Here is a 23,251-nt window from a genome sequence, read left to right as displayed (position 1 = left end):
TATTTATTGGATGTTGGTATTGTTATTCGGCTGATGGTTGTGTTTGTGGTTAGGTGGCTAGTGGGTATGGGACCACTAGTTGTAGTTTATTTTATTATATTATATTTATTATTTATTTATTAAAAAAAGGTCGGTCGTTTCATTTTGGTATCAGAGCCCTTACGGTTCTAGGTTTGGGTTCACTAGGTTTCTGTTGTAGATGTTTGGGATTTGCATGCTTGATTGATTATGTGAGTTAGTCAATTATGTGTGGCATGGAGTCCTAGAACATCCTCTTCGAGTCGAGTGTGTGATTCCACGGTGAGTTTATGTTTCTGTGTTATAATAGAATTGTTTGCTTAGCCTTCTGTTCATGGTAGTGCAGATGGTTAGAGAGGATGCTGTGGCTGGTCGAGGTCATGGACGCGGACGTGGTCGCGGACGTGGTCGTGGTAGGGGCAGAGCCCCAGTGGTTAGTGAGACCGAGGACCAGAGTGTGACAGCTGAGGGTGTTGGCGAGTCGCAGGGTGTTCCGGGGGATTTCGTGAGTGTGGCAGGAGGGGGCGGTGTTGATGCTCCAGTGGCCGGTGATGCTAGGGTCCCGGGTGTGGGGGTCCCAGCGGGTGGAGTCCCTGGTGTTGACGTTGCGGCTTTGCTAGCACAGTTGTTAGAGCGGTTACCACCAGTGGTACCGGCTCAGGCTGAGGTAGTGCCACCACTGGTGGCAGAGGAGCGGCAGCCAGTGGCTGCGGATGCGGGCGTCCATGCTCGTTATCTCAGCATGCTGACAGAGATGGGTCGGTTGCGTACTGAGCAGTTTTTGGGAGGTGTAGATCCTACTGCTGCGGATGCATGGAGGACGAAAGTGGAACGTAACTTTCATACTCTGAGATGTCCTGAGGAGTTCTGGGTGGACATAGGGGTCTACTTTTTGAGTGGTGATGCTGAGTTGTGGTGGAGATCTGTGGCTGCTAGGAGGGTGCAGCGGGAGATGACTTGGGCTGACTTCGTTTTGGAGTTCAACCGTAAGTATTTTCCTAGGGAGGCATTGGATCGTTTGGAGGTGTAGTTCCTTCAGTTGTCTCAGGGGACACGGTCAGTGCGGGAGCTGGACTTGGAGTTCAGTCGACTTCTTTGTTATGGAGGTCGGGCTATGGAGTTTGAGGAGGCTCAGGTCAGGAGGTTTATGAGGGCTCTACGGGATGATTTGAGAGTTCACTGTAGAGGAAGGTATTATGCTACGCGTGCAGAGCTGGTTGAGACTGCAGCAGAGATTGAGGAGGATATCCGGGCACAGTCAGTGTCGGTTACTCCAGCAGTTCAGCCTAGTAAGGCTCAGCAGCAGGGTGGTTCTAGCAGGGGCGGTAGGCATGCTCAGGGAACCAAGAGGAAGTGGGAGGCTACGCAGAAGCTGAGTGGTGCAGGTTGCTTCGGTTGTGGGAGCAGAGATCACAGGGTTGCTAGTTGTCCCAAGAGGAGTGTTCCGTCGACAGGACCACGGGTATGTTATCACTGTAGGGAGACAGGGCACATCAGGCCTTTTTGTCCCAAGTTGCAGCCGGCAGCAGTGGCAGCGTTGCAGCAGGTGCAGCCTGGGGGTCAGCAGGTGGCACGGATTGAGCAGGCGCCACGGGTTTACACGACAGCTGAGACTGGTGGAACCAGTGCCGGGGCGATCACAGGTATATTTTTCTGGTACTTTAACTTTGTGAATTTTAGTAGGTTCAGATTGTATATGTATCCTGTGATAAAGTGTTAGGTTCTCAACACATGAGGTTTGTGTAGGGACCTTGTTGGTGTGCGGGTTTAAGTCCCACGTTATATTTGATTCTGGAGCTTTGCATAGCTTCATTACTCCAGAGTGTGCAGAGTGTGCGGGGATCAGCGGGGATCCTGGAGAGCATGCAGGAGTTGTCAGGGTTGCGGGAGGTGAGTTCCTGAGAGTGATTGGACGGGCTAGAGGAATTGATATTCAGATCGCAAGAGAGTCCTGGCCAGCAGATTTGCTTATCAGTCCAGTGGAGCTGTATGACGTTATTCTCGGGATGGATTGGTTGCATCGGCATAGGGTGCATTTGGATTGCCATCGGGGTAGAGTGGAGTTTGAGCGTTCAGGAGGGAAGTTGGTATTCCAGGGTATTAGACCGACTTCGGGGAGTCTCGTGATCTCAGCCATTCAGGCTGGGAAGATGATCGAGAAGGGCCGTGAGGCTTATTTGGTTACTATATCTATGCCAGAGTCAGTGGGGAAGTCTATGGTTGGCGGTATTCCGGTAGTGGAGGAGTTTGAGGATGTGTTTCAGTCTTTGCAGGGATTACCACCATCTCGGTCGGATCCTTTCACCATTGAACTGGAACCAGGGACGATGCCGTTATCCAAGGCTCCTTACAGGATGGCTCCAGCAGAGATGGCAGAGCTGAAGAAGCAGCTAGAGGATTGGTTGAGTAAGGGATTCATCCGTCCTAGTGTATCACCGTGGGGAGCGCCGGTGTCGTTTGTGAAGAAGAAGGATGGAAGTTTCAGGTTGTGTATTGATTATCGGGGTTTGAACCGGGTCACTGTGAAGAACAAGTATCCTCTTCCTAGGATCGATGAGTTGTTGGATCAGTTGAGGGGTGCTACTTGGTTCTCTAAGGTGGATCTGGCGTCGGGTTATCATCAAATACCGATAGATAAGGCAGATGTGAGGAAGACTGCTTTCAGGACGAGGTATGGGCACTATGAGTTTGTGGTGATGCCCTTCGGTTTGACTAACGCGCCAGCAGCGTTTATGAGATTGATGAACAGTGTGTTTCAGGAGTTTCTGGATGTATCTGTCATCATTTTCATCGACGATATCCTGGTTTATTCTAAGAGTCCTGATGAGCATGCAGTGCATTTGAGGGCAGTTATGGAGAAGCTGCGGGAGCAGAAGTTGTTTGCCAAGTTGAGCAAGTGTAGTTTTTGGCAGCGTGAGATGGGCTTTCTGGGTCACATTGTTTCTGCAGAGGGGGTTTCTGTAGATCCAGAGAAGATTCAGACTATCAGAGATTGGCCTAGACCGCACAATGCCACAGAGATCAGAAGTTTCCTTGGATTGGCAAGTTACTACAGAAGATTTGTGCAGGGGTTTGCAAGAAGAGCACGTCCTATGACTAAGTTGACAGGGAAGGATGTTCCTTTTTTCTAGTCAGAAGAGTGTGAGGAAGGCTTTGCAAGCCTGAAGGAGATGTTGACTACTGCGCCAGTGTTGGCTTTGCCTGAGCAGGGAGAACCCTATGTGGTTTATACAGATGCATCTAGAGTTGGTTTGGGGTGTGTTCTGATTCAGCATGGGAAGGTGATTGCCTATGCTTCGCGGCAGTTGCGGGTGCATGAAGGCAACTATCCTACTCATGACTTGGAGATGGGTACTGTAGTTTTTGCCCTGAAGATTTGGAGATCTTATCTTTATGGTGCAAAGGTACAGGTGTTTACAGATCATAAGAGCCTGAAGTATATATTCACTCAGCCTGAGCTGAATTTGAGACAGAGGCGGTGGATGGAGCTTGTGGCAGATTATGATTTGGAGATAGCCTATCATCCTGGTAAGGCTAACACGGTTGCAGATGCTCTGAGTCGGAAGAGGGTAGCTTCGGCTCAGGAGCAGGAGTTGGAGTCTCTGGTAGGGGAGATTAGTGCTTTGAGCTTATGTGCTGTTTCACAGGAACCGTTGGGTTTGGAAGCAGTAGATAGAGCAGATCTTCTGAGTAGAGTGCGGTTGGCTCAGGAGAAGGATTTGGGGCTGGTGAATGCCTCTAAGGATGTGGATTCAGAGTATCAGGTCTCAGATAATGGTACTATCTTGGTGCACGGTCGGGTTTGTGTGCCCAAGGATGAGGAGTTGAGACAGGAGATTCTGAGAGAGGCTCATGCGAGCAAGTTGTCTATTCATCCAGGAGCGACTAAGATGTACCGTGATCTCAAGAGGTACTATCATTGGGTCGGGATGAAGAAGGATGTAGCTAGTTGGGTTTCGAGGTGTGATGTGTGTCAGCTAGTGAAGGCTGAGCATCAGGTTCCTGGCGGGTTACTGAAGAGTTTACCCATTCCTGAGTGGAAGTGGGATATGATCACCATGGATTTTGTGGTAGGATTGCCAGTGTCACGGACCTTTGATGCTATTTGGGTCATTGTGGACCGGCTGACTAAGTCTGCACATTTTCTGGCCATTAAGAAGACTGATGGAGCAGCGGTCTTGGCTAAGAAGTATGTGAGAGAGATAGTCTGATTGCATGGGGTGCCAGCGAGCATTGTGTCTGACAGAGATTCTAAGTTCACTTCGGTGTTCTGGAAGGCATTTCAGGCAGAGATGGGCACTAAGGTGCATATGAGTACAGCTTATCATCCCTAGACAGATGGACAGTCTGAGAGGACGATCCAGACGCTGGAGGATTTGCTGAGGATGTGTGTGTTGGATTGGGATGGCCATTGGGCAGATCACCTGAACCTGGTAGAGTTTGCTTACAACAACAGTTATCAGGGGAGTATTAAGATGGCTCCTTATGAGGCTTTGTATGGAAGGCCATGTCGTACACCATTATGCTGGACTCAGGTGGGGGAGAGGAGCATGTTTGATGCTAGTTTTGTTCAGGAGACCTCAGAGAAGATTCGGGTTCTCAAGCTGAACATGAAGGAGGCTCAGGATAGGCAGAGGAGTTATGCAGATAGGAGGAGGAGAGATCTTGAGTTTCAGGTAGGAGACAGAGTGTACCTCAAGATGGCCATGTTGCAAGGTCTGAACAGGCCATTGTCAGAGACTAAGTTGAGTCCGAGGTATATGGGTCCGTTCAGAGTGATTGAGCGGGTTGGTCCAATGGCATATAGATTGGAGTTACCTGAGGTTATGCGTGCATTCCATAAGGTTTTCCATGTGTCTATGTTGCGGAAGTGTCTCCGTAAGGGTGAGCAGGTGTTGGCTAAGATTCCTGAGGATCTTCAGCCTAACATGACTGTAGAGGCGAGACCAGTGAGGGTTCTCGAGAGGAGGATCAAGGAACTTCAGAAGAAGAAGATTCCTTTGATGAGAGTCCTGTGGGACTGTGATGGTGTTGAGGAGCAGACTTGGGAGCCTGAGGCAAAGATGAAGGCAAGGTTCAAGAAGTGGTATGAGAAGCAAGCCGCGACTTGAGCTTGTTTAGCCTGGTCCCATCTGTAATCCGTGGCTGGAGCGGGAATGGAGTATTCCAGCCCATCTCTCTTGTTACTCGGTCGCTTGGGGTGGTTGGTTGTGCGACTCAGTAACAAGATGAGGTGGTGTTTGGGGTACAAAGTTTCCGTGAGGCGGGGTTGAGAAGAGAAGTTTCCAAAAGTGGAAAGTTTCCAAAAATGGAAAGTGCTAAATATGGAAAGTTTTGCAGGAGTCAGAATTTGTCCATTTTAGCGGTGGGAAGCCTTGGAGGGGCTTTTGTGCCTTTGTGGCGGACTTTCGAGTCAGAGTGCCTGTGTGTGGCGGTCTTGTTAGACATTATGTGGCCTTTGTGGCGGACTTTCGAGTCAGAGTGCCTGTATGTGGCGGTCTTGTTAGACATTGTGTGGCCTTTGTGGCGGGCTTTTAGCCAATTGTGTGGCCTTTGTGGCCGGCTTTTAGCCATTTGTTAGCCTTTGTGGCGGGCTGTTTAGCCAGAGTGTCTTTGTGACGGTCCTTCGGGACAGATGGTCTTTGTGACGGTCCTTCGGGACAGATGGTCTTTGTGACGGTCCTTCGGGACAGATGGTCTTTGTGACGGTCCTTCGCGACAGATGGTCTTTGTGACGGTCCTTCGGGACAGATGGTCTTTGTGATGGTCCTTTGGGACGAGTGGCCTTGGTGGCGGTCCTTTTTAGGACATTTGTTGGCCTTGGTGGCGGTCCTCGTGAGGATATTTTGTTGGCCTTTGTGGCGGCCCGTGTGGCGTGTATATGATCCTTGTGTGGTCATGAGGTATTCCAGTGAGGGAATATGTGGCTGGTAGAACATTGAGATGTTTTTACGCGAGTCACGGGAAGGAAACCTGGATAGGGATAGGACTCGGATGTGTTTAGAATCGTTTGCTCGCGACTCTTGGGGGACTTAGGTTCTCCTAGTACTGCCATATTCAGAGACTTTGTGGCTCGGGAGTATGGTTGGTATATCGACTTCGGATGACGATCCGGGGGCGCGCTGTAGGGTGGCAACCCGAGAGACGAGTTTGGACTTTTCCTTATATCTTTTGGCATGCAGACTTAGGTCTGATGAGGAGCCAATAAAAACTCAAGGTTTAGGCCTATGAGTAAAGGAAAGTCCAAAAAGTCAAGAGCAAATGACGCCTGGAGCGTGAGTTTATCGCCTAGAGGTGACCTTCTGTGGATCGGTCGGAGGAGTGCGGACTGTGGAGACGGTTGCACGGGAGTCCTTGGCTGATGGTTGTTTGAGATTCGAGGACGAATCCAGTTTGGTGGGGGAGAATTGTAACATCCGTGAACCGAAATCCCGGTTTAGAGGATTGCATCGGTCGATGCAAGAGGTGCATCGGTCGATGCATGTGCAATTCTCTGCGTTTTGACTTAAGTCAAACGCTGCGTTTTGACTTAAGTCAAACGCTGCGTTTTGACTTAAGTCAAACGCTGTGTTTTGGACAAAGGGAAAAGAAAACCCTTAAGTCGTGTTTTGGTTTCATTCGACGGATTTGGACGTGTTTGAGAGAAAACAAAAGAGAGAAAAGTGTTCTTGGTGTTCTTGGAGATTTCTTGGAGATTTGGGGCGTTCCTGTAGAGATCTGTAGCTGGGATCGTTGTAGGAGCTTCCTAGAGGCTTGTTCTTGTTGTTTGAGGTTTAGTTTTCTTCTGTGGCAAAGGTAAGTGCATGACCATGGCTTATCTAAGCTAGAGGATTCTTTAATCTGCTTGTTGTGTGATGTTAGGCTTGTTAGATCGTTGCTAGGGACGTTAGGAAGCTTTCTTGTGGCTTGGGACCGAGTTTTGTGGTTGTAGGAACGAAGATCCGGCGAGAAGCTTCGGGGAAATCACGGTGCTCGACGTTGCGTCGATCGATGCATATCTTGCATCGGTCGATGCAAGTGCGAGGACGGCACGTAAAACTCTAGGGTTTTCGTGTTACGTCGAGCATGCGTCGGTCGATGCAGACTGGGTATCAGTCGATGCAAGTTACACTTGCATCGGTCGATGCAGCTTCTGTGTCGATCGATGCTTCCCCGTTTGGCATCGGTCGATGCATGTGTGGTGTCAGTCGATGCTAAGTCCTGGTTTGTTATGGTCGTTTGTTGATTGTTGTGTGTTGGTTATTGATACTCTATTGCTTGTGTGTATAGCCCAGTAGATGGGAGGATTGCCTTACTGAGTGTTTATAAAATACTCATGCATTGCAATATGTGTTTGTGGTGCAGGTAAAGGCAAAGTGTGATCGTGGAATCCAGGCAATGAAGAGGAGGATGTTCTAGGGACTCGGTTTTATGTTGTCTTGCTTTGCTAGGTTGCTAGAGTTGAGTCATTAGAACATTGCTAGGTTGCTGGTTCTATGATTTCTGTTATTTGATTATTGGATATTGTTGATGTTATGGATATTGGTTATTTATCAATGTTCTAAAATACGGGCTAGGCGGCCGTATATACGGTGGCTATACGGTAAACGGTGACCCACTGTACCGTTTATAGACTAAACGTTTAGCATATACGGATTGGTTAAATTCGGTTCCTTATACGGCGTATATACGCAAGATTATACGGTTACCGTATATACGTCCGTATATTATTATTTTTAACCTTTGATCACGCTATAAAACGAAACCTATAAATTGAAGAAACCCTAAGCTTTTTTCGTTAGCTACTGCCGTGAGTCTGTGACACTTAGGTTGTTTCTCAAACTTCAATATTCTATAACTTAGGTTTTCTTTACTCTCCTTCTCTTGTTTTGATTATATTATCTTTCTTGTTTGAATTTTTGGCTTTACCATCTACATACTATCATTGTTGTCTTGTTAATTATAGACCTATAATTCTTAACAACGTTAAATAGGTTTGAGTTTTGTGTGTTTGATACCGTAATACTCTGTTTTGATATCACGAAAACAGAGTATTGATATAGTTAAACTTTGTTTCGATATCATCAACCTTAGTTGGATTCTCACTGCATATTTTTCTTTTGACAGAAATTATTCAAGTTGCAATGGATTCTGGTTTGAATGAGGAAGCTGTTGGAGCGTCGGATTCCACAGTTTTGAAGAGGAACTCAAAAGATGTTGCTTGGGAATATGGAATGTTGTCTGATTCAAAAAATTTGGACAAAGTTAAATGCAAATTGTGTGGGAAAGAATTTTCAGGAGGTGCTTACAGGATAAAAGAACACATTGCCAAAATTCCTGGAAACGTTTCTGCTTGTCCAAGATCATCAAAGGATGATCAAGAGAAGTGCAAGAATGCTATCGAGGAAGCAAAGAAGAAGAAGAAAAAGAAGGTATCTCTAGATGATGAGCTGCAGCAGACAGTTAATGTTCATGGCAGTGGAGATATGGATGATGTGATTGAACTTGAAGAAATGGGATCAAGAAAGATGCAAAGGACACTTGGTCCAATGGATAAGTTTGCAACAAACATCAATCCAGAATCTAGACCTCTTCCAACTAGACAACAAAATATCAATGATGCTCTTTGGAAAGAGAAGCTACACAAGGTTCAACAATATATTGCTAGATGGGTGTATGCTTCAGGGGTTCCTTTCAATGCCATAGCAAATGATGAGTTTAAGCTAATGGCTGAAGCTATAGGACAATTTGGTCCAGGAGTCACACCACCAAGTCAACACCAACTTCGAGAGCCTTTACTTAAGGAAGAGGTTGATAGAGTTCATGGTTTGCTGAAACCACAAGAAGAAGAGTGGAAGAAGAATGGATGCACGGTTATGACAGATGCTTGGTCTGATCGAAAAAGGAGAAGTATCATGAATCTGTGTGTTAATTGTAAAGGAGGGACAATGTTTCGGTCATCTAAAGATTGTTCAGATGAGGCTCATACAGGTGGATATATTTTTGAGTATGTCAAAGGCTGCATTGAGGAGATTGGTGAAGAGAATGTAGTTCAAGTGGTTACTGATAATGCTGCTAACAATATGGCTGCGGCAAGAATGATGAAAGAGATCAAGCCGAGTATAGTTTGGACATCATGTGCGACTCACTCCATCAACTTGATGCTTGAAAGCATATCGAAACTCACAAGGTTCAAAGGCACAATTCAGATGGCAAAAGACTTCACAATCTTCATATATGCTCATCATAAGACATTGGCGTTGATGAGAACATTCACAAATAGGACAGACATTGTGAGACCTGGTGTTACTAGATTTGCATCATCGTTTCTTACTTTGCAAAGTCTCTTGGACAAGAGGGATCAACTAGCAGCCATGTTTTCTAGCAGTGAGTGGAGAAACTGCAAATGGTCGAAACATTCCAAAGGTATCAAGGCATTTAGCACAGTGATGAGTGTTAAATTTTGGAATGGGGTGATAATGTGCTTGAAGGTTTTTGGACCATTGGTGAAACTGCTTCGACTTGTTGATGGAGATAAGAAGCCTACAATGGGATTTCTGCATGGAGAACTGATAGAAGCAAAGAAACAGATCAGTGATGGATTAAAACATGTGGAAAAAAATGTTAAGCCGATATTGAGTATCATTGAAGAAAAGATTAAGGGTCGACTTGACAATCCTTTGCATCTGACAAGTTATTTGTTGAATCCATACTACTTCTATAAAGATTCAAGCCAAGCCTCCAGTGATGAAGTATCAAATGCAGTCTTTAAGTGTGTCTCTGCATTTTTCCCCAATGATGTCACCACACAATGTCAAGTCATCAATTCTGAACTGGCAATTTACAAAAACAAAGAAGGGAACTTTGGAAAACAATGGGCCATCCTAGGCTGCCAGAAGGAGGATTATGATCCAGGTATTCTTCTTTCACTTATTTTTCAAACAGAGCACAAGCATGTTTACATTTTTAAAATTGCAGAGCACGAGCATGATATAAAAGAAAGGACGAACATGGTTTTTAAAAACAGAAAACGAGCAGGTTTTTCAAAAACAGAGCAGAGCAGGTTTTCTTTTAAACATATGTCGAGCATGATATTGGTATTAGAAGCATGAACATGTTTTTAAAAAAAAGAACACAAGCAGGTTTTATTAAAACAGAGCAAAGCAGGTTTTTTTTAAACATATGTCGAGCATGATATAAAACAGAGCATGAACATGTTTTTCAAACATATGTCGATCACTAACTCACTTATTTACTTAGCTTAGCTCATTTATATTGGTTTATATTTTACAATTTTAGTTTATTGGTGGGAAACATATGGAAATGCTGTTCCTAATTTAGCAAAAATGGCTAAGAGAATTTTAGCTTTGACTACAAGTTCATCCGGATGTGAACGAAACTGGAGTACATTTGAAGGGGTTAGACTTTATTTTGCTCTAATTTTCAATTATCTTGATTTTATGCTTATAGTTCAATGGTTCATTTAATTTATATTGCTTTATATGTAGGTACATACAAAGAAACGAAACAGACTTGCTGTAAGTCGAATGAACAATCTTGTGTATGTCCAATTCAATTTAAGATTGATGAACCAAAGGAAGAGACAAAAGGAGAATAATGTTGATATATTGGTTGCGAATCATGCTACTAATGCTCAATCATGGTTAGTTGATGGGATTTCCAATGATGGAGAGGACTCACAATTCGATTTACAAGGTGATATTGGTGAAGAGGAACCATTTCCACCAACAATTGATGATGTAGATCAAATTAGAGAGTTAGATGATGAAGATGATTTCATATCCGACAATGAAGAAGAACTTGATGATATTGATTGCGAGTCTGACGATGACCAGATTCTACAAGTTGACGGAGAAGAAGAACTTGAAGTTTAAAATTGGTTTATTTTCTGTTTTTGTTTTGCTATTTCAGTTATTGAGTTTTAGACTACTTGGAGTTACAATATAAGGTTGCTACTATTGGTTTTGAGACAATTTCATGAATATTTTTGCAGAGATTTTGATATATATATATCTTTTTATTATACATATTTAATTATTTATATATAATATATTTATAATTTATCATATCTATATATATTTTTGGTAAAATATATTTACCGTATAAATCCCGCATATACAGCCGCGTATACAGCTATACGCTAAACAGTGGTGCACCGCCCAGCTAGCGCCTAGCGTATTTTAGAACATTGTTATTTATGTTTATTGGATTATTATTTATTGGATGTTGGTATTGTTAGGGGGGGTTATTGGTTTAGGATTTAGAAAGAATTTTAATGACTTTAAAAGTTATGTAAAATATGTTGTTATTCAATCAAGATTTTTTAACTCTTTAAAAATTTGGTGTTATTGGTTGTGGATTTGTAAAAAGTTATCTAAAATCTTGATAAATCTAGTGTTATTGGATTAAGAGTCTTATAAAGTCATTAAAAGTTTTATGTTATTCAATTAAAACTAAAGAATCTTGGATTGTTAATGAATTCAAATTTTGTGTTATTGGTTTATGATTTTATATCATTTTCTTCATAACAAAAGTCATGAAAACTCTTTCATCAAATAGAAAGATTTTGAAAGATTTTATGAAAGATTTTACAAGATTAGGAAACACAAATCAGCAAGATTTAAAATAACTTCCTAAACAATCTCTTATAGAATCCTTCATTTTTACTTTCTAAATTTCTATGATTTTAAAAATCAGCAAGATTTTTTAAAAACACAAAGTTATTTAAACTCTTTCTAAATCCTAAACCAATACCTCCCCCTTATTCCGCTGATGGTTGTGTTTGTGGTTAGGTGGCTAGTGGGTATGGGACCACTAGTTGTAGTTTATTTTATTATATTATATTTATTATTTATTTATTAAAAAAAAAGGTCGGTCGTTTCAATTTTTTTAATGAAGAAAATAGTATAGAATCCTAAACCAATAACATAATAGTTGAATTCATTAACAATCCAAGATTATTTTGTTTTACTTGAATAACATAAAACTTTTAATGACTTGATAAAACTCTTAATCCTATAACACTAGATTTATGAAGACTTTAGATAACTTTTTACAAATCCACAACTAATAACACCAAATTTTAAGAGAGTTTTAAAAAGTCTTGATTGAATAACAATATATTTTACATAACTTTTAAAATCATTAAAATTCTATTTAACTCTCAAGCCAATAACCCCCTAATATCATGTAACACTGAATATATATATTTTAAAGATCTTGTGGATTGAGGTCAAAAAAAAATCTTGTGGATTAAAAATGTATTTAAAAGAATTCAAGAGTTTTTTATGAGAAGATCAAATTTATCGATATTCATCTATTTTTATTAGAAATGTTGTTGTAGAAAAGTCAATGGTTGTAATGCAAAGATCTGGGTCGATTCCCATTTCTTGATTTTTGTCTATTTGAGGCGGTGAAAATAGTTGAAATTGCACCAACTCGCAAATTGCCACTGTTGCCATCTACCCCGACGAAGATGCGAGACAGTACGGATCTCCAAGGTTACAACTATTTGATTATATAATTACTCTTTTGATTTTATGTGATTTCTTTTGTTAACTTCTTCTCTAATAATATTTTAGCGTCGCTAACGTACTTGGACGTTACAGTTGGGAGAAAACCCAATCGGACCGGTGCAAATGTTGGAGAGGGCTGGGGAGAACTTGAACCCGACATAAATCGATGATTCTACATTGGTAGCTATTCGAGATAGCACCACACAATACATCAACAACATCCAACATGAAAGAAAGAGACACTACAACTAAATGCTGATTTTTCTTACATTTAAATATTTATTTATATTGTTGCTTGGGTGTATATGGTGAATGATGTTGTTTGTTTTTAACTAATGAATTGGGCCATAAGGCATAAGCCCATATTTTTGATATGTTGAAAAGCAAATTAAACAAGTATACAGAGAATAAAAATTTTGATCAAAAAAATAAAAATAAAAAAAAAGAATGAAAATTTTCAATGATCCTTAATGGTCCTCATTCATCAGTCTCCTTATTAGCTCTAAGAAGAGCTTTCATGGATGCAATCAAATGCAGCTCTACTTTCCTCCACCCCTAGCAAAGTTCATGATTTTTTTCACCACTTTTGGTAGATCATGTTTTTTTTTTGACATTTTTTTTTTCATTTAGAAAAGATAATATCACTGAACTATTATCTGTTGTTGAGTTCTCTCGTTTAAATGAATCATTAGCCATTTTTGTATAAAGAACTCGAATCGGATGACTTTACAAGTGAGTTCATTTATCACTTTCTGTTGTTTCAGGTAAAACATATTTAAGACATTGGTTTTTGAATTTTTGGGAGTATATGGGGGAGTACCCAGTGACATTCTAGTCATCAATAATTACCAGTTGAATAAAATCGTCAAAATCAATGTTGGTTTTTGTATAACGTATATTAGTTCATATTTGAAATTTGATTTAATAATCGTTCAGGTAGAAAAACACATTTTGTTGTAATTTAGGTATAAAAGCGTATATGCAACATGTTCGTATTGATTTTGGCCGGTTTTCGTAATAGACACATCACACATATGTTTATTTTGAAGATCTTGCAGATTAGAATAAACTAAAATCTGTGATAGAGCACGGCTTGAAATCCCTTTTATTTATATTATAATTGTTTTAAAAAGTTCTTTTGGATAAAACATTATGCAATAAAATCATATGATAAATATGATGGATTGAAAAAACATATATTTTGTAAGTTTTATATTGTTAATTTTGTAATCCTATGTATGAGAAATGGTTCTGTTTGTTATTTGTTTTTATTTTAATTTTTTGAACAGGTGAAGGTTTTTTAATATGACCCGTGCTTAGGTAAGATTTTATTTTCAACTGCACAATAAGATCTCGGAAATAGAGATTAAGTGTGATAAATTGCCAAAATTTTATTTTTTTTTACGCCTAACAATATATTTTTATGCTTAACCGTATATATTTTGTAACAATACATGAAATACTAAAGATTTTATTTTGGAAATTGTATAAATCATTAAAATATTCTCTTTAAGAAGATTATGAGATATTCTTAAGTGTATTCATATAGCCCACAAATTGACCAATTAATCTATAACCTTGTTATGTAATCAACCTATATTTAATCTATAACCTATTTTGTAACCAACTTATAAAAATTATATAGTTTACAAAAAAAGTTATGTACTTCCGTTTTATTATATAGGAGATTTATGGGGTATTATATTTATGGGAGAGAGATTTGTTAAAAATATCCTTTTTGGTATACCCCTTTTCAAAAATACCCTCTTTTTGGCCATTTTTATTTTTGCCCTCCTTTAATTTTTATTGACCTTTTACCCTTAGATGAAAAATATTTTAATCAATAAAAAGAAAAACAAAATTTTCCCGCCAAAAAAATTTCTGACATATTTTCCTGCCAAAAAATTTTCGAAAAAAATTTCCTGCCAAAACATTTGTTGTCAAAAAAATTTGATAAAAATTTTCGACAAAAAGATTTTCCCGCCAAAAAAAATTTACAAAGTTTTTAAAAGGTTTTAAAAGGTTTATAATTTATAAAAGCCTTATAAACACCTTGTAAAGGCTTTTCTAAGATTTTTTAAAGAGTTTTAAAAGGTTTTTTAAACACTTTGTAAAAGCGTTTACAAGGTTTTTAAAAAGTTTTCAAATGGTTTTTAAAAAGATTTTTAAAAGGTTTTTAAACACCTTGTAAATGCTTTTACAATGTTTTTAAAAACCTTATAAAAACGTTTACAAGGTTTTTATAAGGTTTTTAAAAGGGTTTTAAAAGGTTTTTAAACATCTTGTAAACGCTTTTAAAAGCTTTTTAAAAGCATTTACAAGGTTTTTAAAAACGTTTACAAAATTTTTAAAAGGTTTTTAAACACATTGTAAACGCTTTTAAAAGGTTTTAAAAAGTGTTTACAATGCTTTTATAAGGTATAAATTTTAATATTTTTGACGGAAATTTTTTTCGATTTTGACCGGGAAAAAAAAATTTTGGCGGGAAATTTTTTTTATTTTGGCGGGAAAATATTTTCGATTTTGATGACTGGACATTCTTGCTATCACTCAAAAAAGAGTAATTTGGTCATTTTGTATATAAAGAGGGATAGTTTTAAAAATAATCAACATAAAAAGGTATTTTTAAAAAAGGTATGGAAAAAGTAGCATTTTTGAGAATACCCTTAAAAAGTTTTTAAATAAAGATTTTTTGAAAGTTTATCAATGTTTTACTAGAATAGTGAACACTGAACGGTTCATGGTTGTAACGAAATCAATAATTTTTGTTCGTTGCTTTGTAACAAAGAGCAAAGATCTTGCTCGATCCCCATTTCTTAATTTTTATCACACAAACATTAATGGATTCAAATGATAAATTAGAAAAATATTTTGTCATTTCACATAAAATTATTTTATTTTATATAACAGAGACATACATTAATCTCATAAATTACTTATTTTTTATTACAATGACAGTAAAATTTTTCTCTGTTCTGAATATGAAGAAGCTAGCACAATAGATTGTTCTAATGCCGGTGAAGCTTCGGCTTGCCTCTTTTCGCATGTTTTGCTCCCTTTTAACCATTTTTGGCTTTTATTTCATTCATTTTGATAGATTCAAAAGTCCGTGCAAGCCCTCTCTACCCTGCTGCTGAGCTTCAAAGTTTGATTCTTCTTCCGGAGATAAACGGCGGGGGAGTCCTCCGGCGACCCTTGTTCGGATTCAAACCCTTCCCCCAAACCCTATGATGAAGCTAGTAAATTTGGTGCTTCCTCAATTCTTCAAATCTGATTTAATTCTTCCCTTGGCTGAGGCTTCTCTCCGTTCGGTGAAAGCGTCGAAGGTACGAGATGCTGCTGCTTCTTGGCTGCAAAAAAACTGAGACGATACCGAAGAGGCTACCTCTGCTCCCCACCAAACCCTTATTTTCCTCAAAGACTTTGTGCTTCAGGTCTTCCGCCGCCCCCTTCTTCACCGGTGCTAACTGGATTCATGATGAAATCTTACTCGTCATTGAGCCGCCATACCATCACCACTCGCTGTCCAGCAGTTGATGAACTATGGTTTCCTCTGATAGACATTTGGTCACATTTAGGCCCATTATCTATCCTTTGGCCCACTACCAAAAGAATTGATCCATGCTCTCCAATTTTATGGCCCAGATCTGTGCTCTCTTTTTCTATACCAACGACATCTCTAGTAAATCTTTTCTCTAATCTCTATGGCAGAATCCAGTTGAGTTGTGAATTGATTGTGCTTAGTTGGCCTTGGTTCCATTATCTTGAAATCCTAGTGCCATATTTATCTTTGGTATGACTGTATGAACGCTTAAACCTGTTAGCTCCCTTTCGACTAGGCATGGGCAAAATACCCGACCCGAAATATCCGTATTGGAATCGAACCGAAAAACTCCGGTTCGGATCGGGTATAGATCTTCCCCAAAGTATTAGTTGGATCTTAATTGTAAATACTTTTGGGTATCGGGTATTACCCGATCCGAACCGATACCAAATTAGTACCCATATATATCCAAATCTATGTTGTTTATCAATTCAAATATGTAATCTGTGTTTATCAGTTGAGATTGTATTGAAGAAAAATAATCGTATTTATCAGTTCGTCTCCACTCTCCACTATCTATATGGCTATATCTGCGGAAGATTTGATTCTGTAGACTGTATATAGAATTGGTTTAGTTATTTTGGTATGATTTTTTAGTTATAACTTCATGAAATTTGATATAGTTATTCAATTTATATATAGGGTATTTTAGTTATATATGGGTATTTTGGTTCTAAATGGGTAAAAATACTTATATCGAACCGAACCCAAAAAATATCAGAAATATTTCGGTATTCTAATAAAATACCCGAACCGACCCGAACTCGAAAAAATCCGAACCGAACCCGAATCAAAATTTCCATAATACCTATATGATTATAGAAATTATAAATCCGAATTACCCGAAACCCGAATTACCCGAATTACCCGAACCAAACCCGAACCGATACCCGAATGCCCACCACTACTTTCGACAATATAATTCTGGTTGTAGAGCTTCCCTACCTAGATCCGCTTATAATAGTCTTATATCAAGCTCAAATTCTTTAGTACTAATTATCTCTACTTAGTATAGTCAAGGATTCCTCAGTAGCAGACCTTTGGTTTCTTATGAATTGCTTGGAAAATGTTTATTTCGATGCCATGTTGGTAGTTTTAATGGTGAAGTTGGTCCTACAGTCTGGTTGACTTTTGGTGCTTGTACCCATTGCCCTCATATGCCACCTACCGCCACAAGATCGAATGCTTGGATCTGGTTCAATATCTGAGGGCCAATCTGACTAAAAGCTTTTTGTGGAATTCCTTAGCCTCCATGGCCATGGGCTTCATGTGAGGGAGGACTCATCTGCTTTGTTACGGTTTGACATCCATCTCTTGCGAACTTTGGTTGTAGCTTCATCTAGAATCATGAGGTATGTTCCTAAAAGCTTGAAAGATTTTGCTCCAAGGCTCTTGAACCCTCTCATGTGTTTGGCAAGAAGGCCTTTACGTGTTCCCCCGTGGAGCATTCTTTTACAAGGTCGAATGCGTTATCCGCTAGAGCCGCTTATGACTACTAGTTGGTCGAAGATTTCGTGAAGCCTAGCTTTAAGGATGAATCCGCCTTGGTCCCAATAGATTCTTCAAATATTTTAAAACTTTTTAAGTTTGAAAATCCCTTTTAAAAACTCATTGAACCTTTATCTTTACTTTCCTTTGCTTAACTTGAAACATGTTGTATGAACTCACTTCTTTTGAGTTAAAATTGAATGAAAGTTCTTGTTTGTCAAAAAAAAAAAAATCTCAAAAATTATTTTTGTAAACATTTTCTTTCTGGGCTACCAATATTGAGAGTTCTATTTTAATCAATGTTTGTTGGGGAAGAAAAAACAAGAAACAGACATATAAAAGAAGATCTATATATCCTGATTCAGTAAAAAAAACACAATACATATTGATAAATTATCTGAAAATACGTAGAAACTAAAATTACCGCTAAGGATACATTATTTAGAACTACAAAAATTAACAACAACAATCCTCATTTTGATAAATAGGTAATATGTACAAGAACGTTTTATACCTGCGTAATAAATAAATAAAACTATATATTTAAATAAAAAAATTACTAAATAAAATACTACATCCTTTACAAACAATGTCAGTATTCAAACATGGCCGACCTATGTATGATCTCACCATCTCTCAATTATAATTTTACAAAATTGTCGTTTTATCACACTTTTTGGCTTTAAATGTGAATGTGAGACCATAACAACAATATATAAAATATCTTTTAGGTTCCAAAAATTGAAAATTATTTCTTATTAAAAAAAAAACTAATTTAGAAAACCGCGCGATTGGAGGGAAAGCCAATAAATAAACTGAAAGATAATAACAACATTTAACAAACAAATCCAAAAACCCAAAAAAGAAAAAAAAATCACAAGGAGGAAGAAGAAGAAGAAGAAGAAGAAGAAGAAATGAGCGTCAATGGTGAAAACAAGGCTCCAGGAGGAGAAACCACAGCTTCTTCAGATCGACCGGTTAGAGTCTACGCTGATGGGATCTTCGATTTGTTCCACTTCGGTCACGCTCGCGCCATCGAACAAGCCAAGAAATCGTCAGTTTTACTAATTCTCTATTTCTGTGAATCGATCTCGATACGGAATCGCTGGAATTGAGAAATAACTGATTTAATTTGTGATTGAATTTCGAAAATTAGGTTTCCTAATACGTATCTGCTTGTTGGATGTTGTAACGATGAGATTACGAACAAATTCAAAGGGAAGACTGTGATGACTGAATCTGAACGATACGAATCTCTTCGACATTGCAAGTAATGTTTTTAATAATTGCTATTATAGATTCTCTGGAGATTTTGGGGATTTTGAGTTTTTTTTTTGGTAAACAGGTGGGTTGATGAAGTTATACCAGATGCACCATGGGTTCTCACTACAGAGTTTCTTGATAAGCATAATATAGATTACGTAGCTCACGATGCTCTTCCGTAAGATTTTGTTGTTGTTGCTGTTGTTGTTGTGTAGTTCTATTAGAGAGTTTGCAGTTTGATTAACAGGTTAATGATGTGTGGTTTGTGTTTGTTTGGTAGCTATGCGGACGCTAGTGGAGCTGGGAATGATGTTTATGAGTTTGTAAGTATTAAACATATATAGGGAGGCTCATCTTTCTACCTTTTGGTATCTTACATGTTATCTCTTGTGATTCATATAGGTAAAGGCGATAGGGAAGTTTAAAGAAACTAAACGAACAGAGGGGATATCGACATCGGATATAATCATGAGGATAGTGAAAGATTATAATCAGTATGTGTTGCGTAATCTGGACCGAGGATATTCGAGAGAAGAACTCGGTGTTAGCTTTGTTAAGGCACGGTCTCCGTTCTTTTTCTCCACATCTGGTTTATTATGTTATATCCAACTAACATGTTATTTGGGCCTTTATTTTACTAAATTCAGGAGAAGAGGCTTAGAGTGAACATGAGATTGAAGAAACTGCAAGAGAAAGTGAAAGAACAACAAGAAAAGGTAGGTGGCGATAAAATCTATTCTTTATGTGTTAATGATGTTTCTTTATTGACCCTTTGGCTTTGAAGGGTGTTAGAGTCACTCATTTAGTAACTTCTGAATCCTGAATCTTTTCCCTGTAGATACATACCGTAGCGAAAACTGCTGGGATGCACCATGATGAGTGGCTTGAAAATGCTGATCGTTGGGTTGCGGGATTTCTTGAAATGTTTGAGGAAGGTTGTCATAAAATGGTAAGCTGCATAAACAAAGGAATGGTTTCTCAACATTTGTATTTTCAAGCATGAATCTCTCTGTTGCTAATGTCTGGTTGAGTGAGTTTTTCTCAGGGAACAGCCATCAGAGATGGGATCCAGCAACGGCTAATGAGGCAGGAATCAGAAGAGAACCGGCGCATGCTTCAAAATGGGCTGACAATATCCGAAGACAATGACGACGAACAAATATCTGATGACAATGATCATGAAGATCTTAGTGTGAGCAACAAAGAGACTGTAATAGTAAAGAAATGAGAGTTTCTGGCTCATGATTCAAGTATTTCCAGATACACAGGACCAAATGTCTACAAGATTCCACATTTGTTGCAAGGCTTGTTTATTCAACTGTATATTAAACTCCACTTCACAATCCCCACTTGTTTGTTAAGAGACTCAGATGCAGCCAAAATATAAAAGCAGTCACTTATAATTATAATCTATGATCAAACACTCCAAATGATTACATGGAGACAATAAGTAGAAACATTTTTATTCTAAATTTAACCCATCAAAAGCCTAGTAATGTTTAATACAATAAAAGCAATTGAACGGAAGTGGCTTATATAATCTTATCATTTGAAGTTGAGAAGCTTGGCATCAGCGACTGAATCTCTCTTCTTTCTTGATTTCTTGAAATGTTTTGAAGCTGCCTTTAACACACCATTCCATCCCTAAACAGTAACAACATCTATTATAAACATAAACAAACAAAGAAACTATGTAATAGAACACAAAATCAAAAACATAATCTATGTAACATACCTTGGTAGGAATAGGAAAGCAGCCAAGTTTAGGAGAATCTTCATTCTTGATTGAAGAAACATCTAATTTCACCAACTTGCTCTTTTTCTTCATCTTCGTGTTCATTGACATCTTCATCTTCTTCTTGCCTACATGAAAATCTCCGAGATTAAGGTTCCGACAAACGCAACCGTCGGAGGAGCCGGAGTCAAGATCGGAAGGACTAGCGTAATTTCGAGGCAAGAGAGGAGACCAGAGAGAGCTCTGTGAGTAGTCGAATCCAAAAGCAGAGTTATCTGGAAATTTGCAGAGAAGCTCTCGACACATTACTGGTTGCAAGTATTCAACTACTTTGGTTGTAATCATAAGTGGATAGTTCTCCTTTTCTTCTTCTTCTTCTTCTTGTAGGTTTATTTGATTCACCATTTTTGTTTCAGATCTTTTTTTTTTTTCTCTAGTTTCGTGTTGTGTCTTTTTATATTTAGGGTCAAAGGATGAAGAAGAAAAGAAGAAAGAAGACCGTTGGGGTCGGATGTGGGAGACGTGTCGTGTAGTAAATGGAATAAATTATCGACTTTATGTCCGAAAAGTTACCGTTGGGAAGACTTAAGATTGAGATGAGATCGGCGCAGGAATATGTTGTACAGTACAGTGCCGCACGGCCGAATCTAAGATTTTAATATTATTCAAGTCTTACCGTTACGGTGTATACAGATTCAATCTGAATTGCACAAGAGCAAATTTTTTTTTTTGAAGTTATAGCAAATCGGTTTGAAATTTGAACCAATTTAAGTTTGTCTTTATAATTTTAAAAATTACTTCCTCCTCATGTCCTCCATTTTTTACAATAAATGTTATTAGGTAATCTTTGTTTATTTTTCTTTCCAATACTGTATAATTTGGAGTTTTTAATAAAACAAATGCATAATTAAGTAAATATTAAAGAATTTATTTAAAAAATAGAAAATAGAATTGAATTTCAAAAGTACAAAAAAACCCCTAAATTAAATTCCACAATGTTTTATATTTTTAAAAATGATTTGATGAGAATTTTAGCGAAAGTGGCGCATTGGAAACTCAATCTTTTAGGAAATGCGACATTCAGTTAAACTTTTTGCGGATGCCATATTTATGCTTTATGGTATGGTTGGTAAAGACAAAACTACCATTAGAACAAAGAAGCCAGCTATTTAAAAGACGACAATACGTTTGAAGCGGCTGCACATGTACACATTTTAGCCTTGTTCTGGAAAAGGAGAAAATGAGAGATTTTTTTAAAACACCAAACCTATATGGCCAAAAAAAAATGAGAGATTTTTTACCTATTGGTAAATGTGGTGGTTTAGCCTTGTTCTGGAAAAGTAGTGTAAAGATGGATTTCAAGTTTGTAGATAAAAATTTGTTGGATGCTCAAGTACAGTTTGGAGGTTCCAAATTTTATGTGTCTTGTATTTATGGAGTCCCACATAGGAGAAAAAAGAGGTGCGGTTTGGAGAGAATTACAAGAATAGGGGTTGGTAGAAGAGATAGATGGTGTAAGTTTGGAGATTTCAACGATCTGCTGCATAATGGTGAAAAAAACGGAGGACCAAGAAGAAGTGATAAAGAGTTTACTGGCTTCAATGATATGATACGAGTGTGTGATATGTCTGAACTCCCTAGTCAGGGGAATAGTTTTATGTGGGCTGGAAGAAGAGGAGAATATTGGATCCAATGCAAATTGGATAGAGCCTTTGGAAATAAGGACTGGTCAAGAAATTTCCCCCAGTCAAACCAATCCTTTTTGGATCTAGGAGGATCAGATCACAGATCGTTTTTAATGAAGTTAATGACGTCTCAAGATTCCTACAGAGGTCAATTTAGGTTCGACAAAAGGTTCCTGCACAAAGAAGGAGTGAAATCGGCTATTCACTCGGCTTGGAATAGTGGAAGAATGGGAACCAATATATCAGTGGTAGATAGATTGCAAGCATGCAGAAAGTCCCTTGGTTTGTGGAAGAGAAAGAACTTCACAAACTCTCATGACAAAATCCAACAATTGGAAGTTGCTTTAGAAAACGAACAATCAAGACTTTGGCCTGTTAAACAAAGGGTAGCCTTTCTTAAGAGAGACTTAGCAAAGGCTTACAAAGAAGAGGAATTATACTGGAAACAAAAAAAGCAGACAAAAATGGCTGAGAAGTGGAAATAGGAACTCAAAATTATTTCATGCTTCAGTAAAGTTTAATAGACAAAGGAAGAGAATCGCAACGGGAGAAAGACATAAATGAGAACTATCAGGAATCGGAGGCTGCAAAGGGAGAAGTTGTTGCAGCTTACTTCCAAAATCCTTCCACTTCTTCAAATTTGGCTAGCTTCTAGAACTGGTTTGACGGACTCTCTCCTAGAGTCTCTGAGGTTATGAATGATAGGATGTTAGAAACAGTAAGCGATCAAGAAATTAAGGATGCAGTTTTTTCAATAAAACCAGCCAGCGCCCCATGTTCTGATGGGATGTTTGCACTATTCTTTAAAAAATACTGGTATATTTTTGGAGTTCAGGAAACCTTAGAAGTGCAAAATTCATTTGTGAAGGGACAATGCCAAATGAATGGTATTATACTCATCTATGTTTAATTCCAAAGACTCACTACCCTACTGAGATGGAAG

The 23,251-nt window shown here is 38.7% G+C and overlaps 3 protein-coding genes and 1 long non-coding RNA gene across 4 annotated transcripts; 3 read left to right on the top strand and 1 right to left on the bottom strand.

The window, feature by feature from the left end:
* Nucleotides 1-364: 364 nt before the first annotated feature.
* LOC104773052 (uncharacterized) lies at nucleotides 365-11,002 on the top strand. The gene is made up of 4 exons (XM_087479264.1): nucleotides 365-1,661; nucleotides 7,363-9,912; nucleotides 10,297-10,415; nucleotides 10,506-11,002. Exons 2-4 carry the CDS (start codon nucleotides 8,142-8,144, stop codon nucleotides 10,890-10,892), a joined length of 2,277 nt encoding a protein of 758 aa, XP_087335390.1. The 5' UTR covers nucleotides 365-1,661; nucleotides 7,363-8,141; the 3' UTR covers nucleotides 10,893-11,002.
* Nucleotides 11,003-12,265: 1,263 nt separating this feature from the next.
* On the top strand, nucleotides 12,266-12,929 carry LOC147930718 (uncharacterized). The gene is made up of 2 exons (XR_015574356.1): nucleotides 12,266-12,518; nucleotides 12,627-12,929. It is a non-coding gene; the product is annotated as an uncharacterized LOC147930718 (long non-coding RNA).
* Nucleotides 12,930-18,418: 5,489 nt separating this feature from the next.
* Nucleotides 18,419-20,294, top strand: LOC104773045 (choline-phosphate cytidylyltransferase 2). Its single transcript, XM_010497593.3, has 8 exons — nucleotides 18,419-18,679; nucleotides 18,782-18,895; nucleotides 18,971-19,066; nucleotides 19,169-19,211; nucleotides 19,291-19,446; nucleotides 19,536-19,604; nucleotides 19,727-19,837; nucleotides 19,934-20,294. Exons 1-8 carry the CDS (start codon nucleotides 18,540-18,542, stop codon nucleotides 20,114-20,116), a joined length of 912 nt encoding a protein of 303 aa, XP_010495895.1. The 5' UTR covers nucleotides 18,419-18,539; the 3' UTR covers nucleotides 20,117-20,294.
* On the bottom strand, nucleotides 20,271-21,114 carry LOC104773046 (uncharacterized). The gene is made up of 2 exons (XM_010497594.3): nucleotides 20,624-21,114; nucleotides 20,271-20,532 (listed from the first exon to the last, which is right to left on the bottom strand). The coding sequence occupies exons 1-2, from the start codon at nucleotides 21,026-21,028 to the stop codon at nucleotides 20,434-20,436; spliced, it is 504 nt and encodes a 167-aa protein (XP_010495896.2). The 5' UTR covers nucleotides 21,029-21,114; the 3' UTR covers nucleotides 20,271-20,433.
* Between the last annotated feature and the right edge of the window lie 2,137 nt (nucleotides 21,115-23,251).

This window comes from Camelina sativa, chromosome 12, assembly GCF_030686135.1.
Source record: "Camelina sativa cultivar CO46 ecotype springtype chromosome 12, ASM3068613v1".
Lineage (NCBI taxonomy): Eukaryota > Viridiplantae > Streptophyta > Magnoliopsida > Brassicales > Brassicaceae > Camelina > Camelina sativa.
This window is presented reverse-complemented; position numbering and strand designations above follow the sequence as displayed.

Bases quoted from the DNA above. Each gene is read 5' to 3' on its own strand.
- LOC104773045 (XM_010497593.3), top strand. From the start codon at position 18,540: ATGAGCGTCAATGGTGAAAACAAGGCTCCAGGAGGAGAAACCACAGCT. The intron at 18,680-18,781 runs GTCAGTTTTACT...TTCGAAAATTAG, and splicing joins ATCGAACAAGCCAAGAAATC to GTTTCCTAATACGTATCTGC. The intron at 19,447-19,535 runs GCACGGTCTCCG...TACTAAATTCAG, and splicing joins TCGGTGTTAGCTTTGTTAAG to GAGAAGAGGCTTAGAGTGAA.
- LOC104773046 (XM_010497594.3), bottom strand. From the start codon at position 21,028: ATGGTGAATCAAATAAACCTACAAGAAGAAGAAGAAGAAGAAAAGGAG. The intron at 20,533-20,623 runs GTATGTTACATA...GTTACTGTTTAG, and splicing joins GCTTTCCTATTCCTACCAAG to GGATGGAATGGTGTGTTAAA.
- LOC104773052 (XM_087479264.1), top strand. From the start codon at position 8,142: ATGGATTCTGGTTTGAATGAGGAAGCTGTTGGAGCGTCGGATTCCACA. The intron at 9,913-10,296 runs GTATTCTTCTTT...TTACAATTTTAG, and splicing joins GAAGGAGGATTATGATCCAG to TTTATTGGTGGGAAACATAT. The intron at 10,416-10,505 runs GTTAGACTTTAT...CTTTATATGTAG, and splicing joins ACTGGAGTACATTTGAAGGG to GTACATACAAAGAAACGAAA.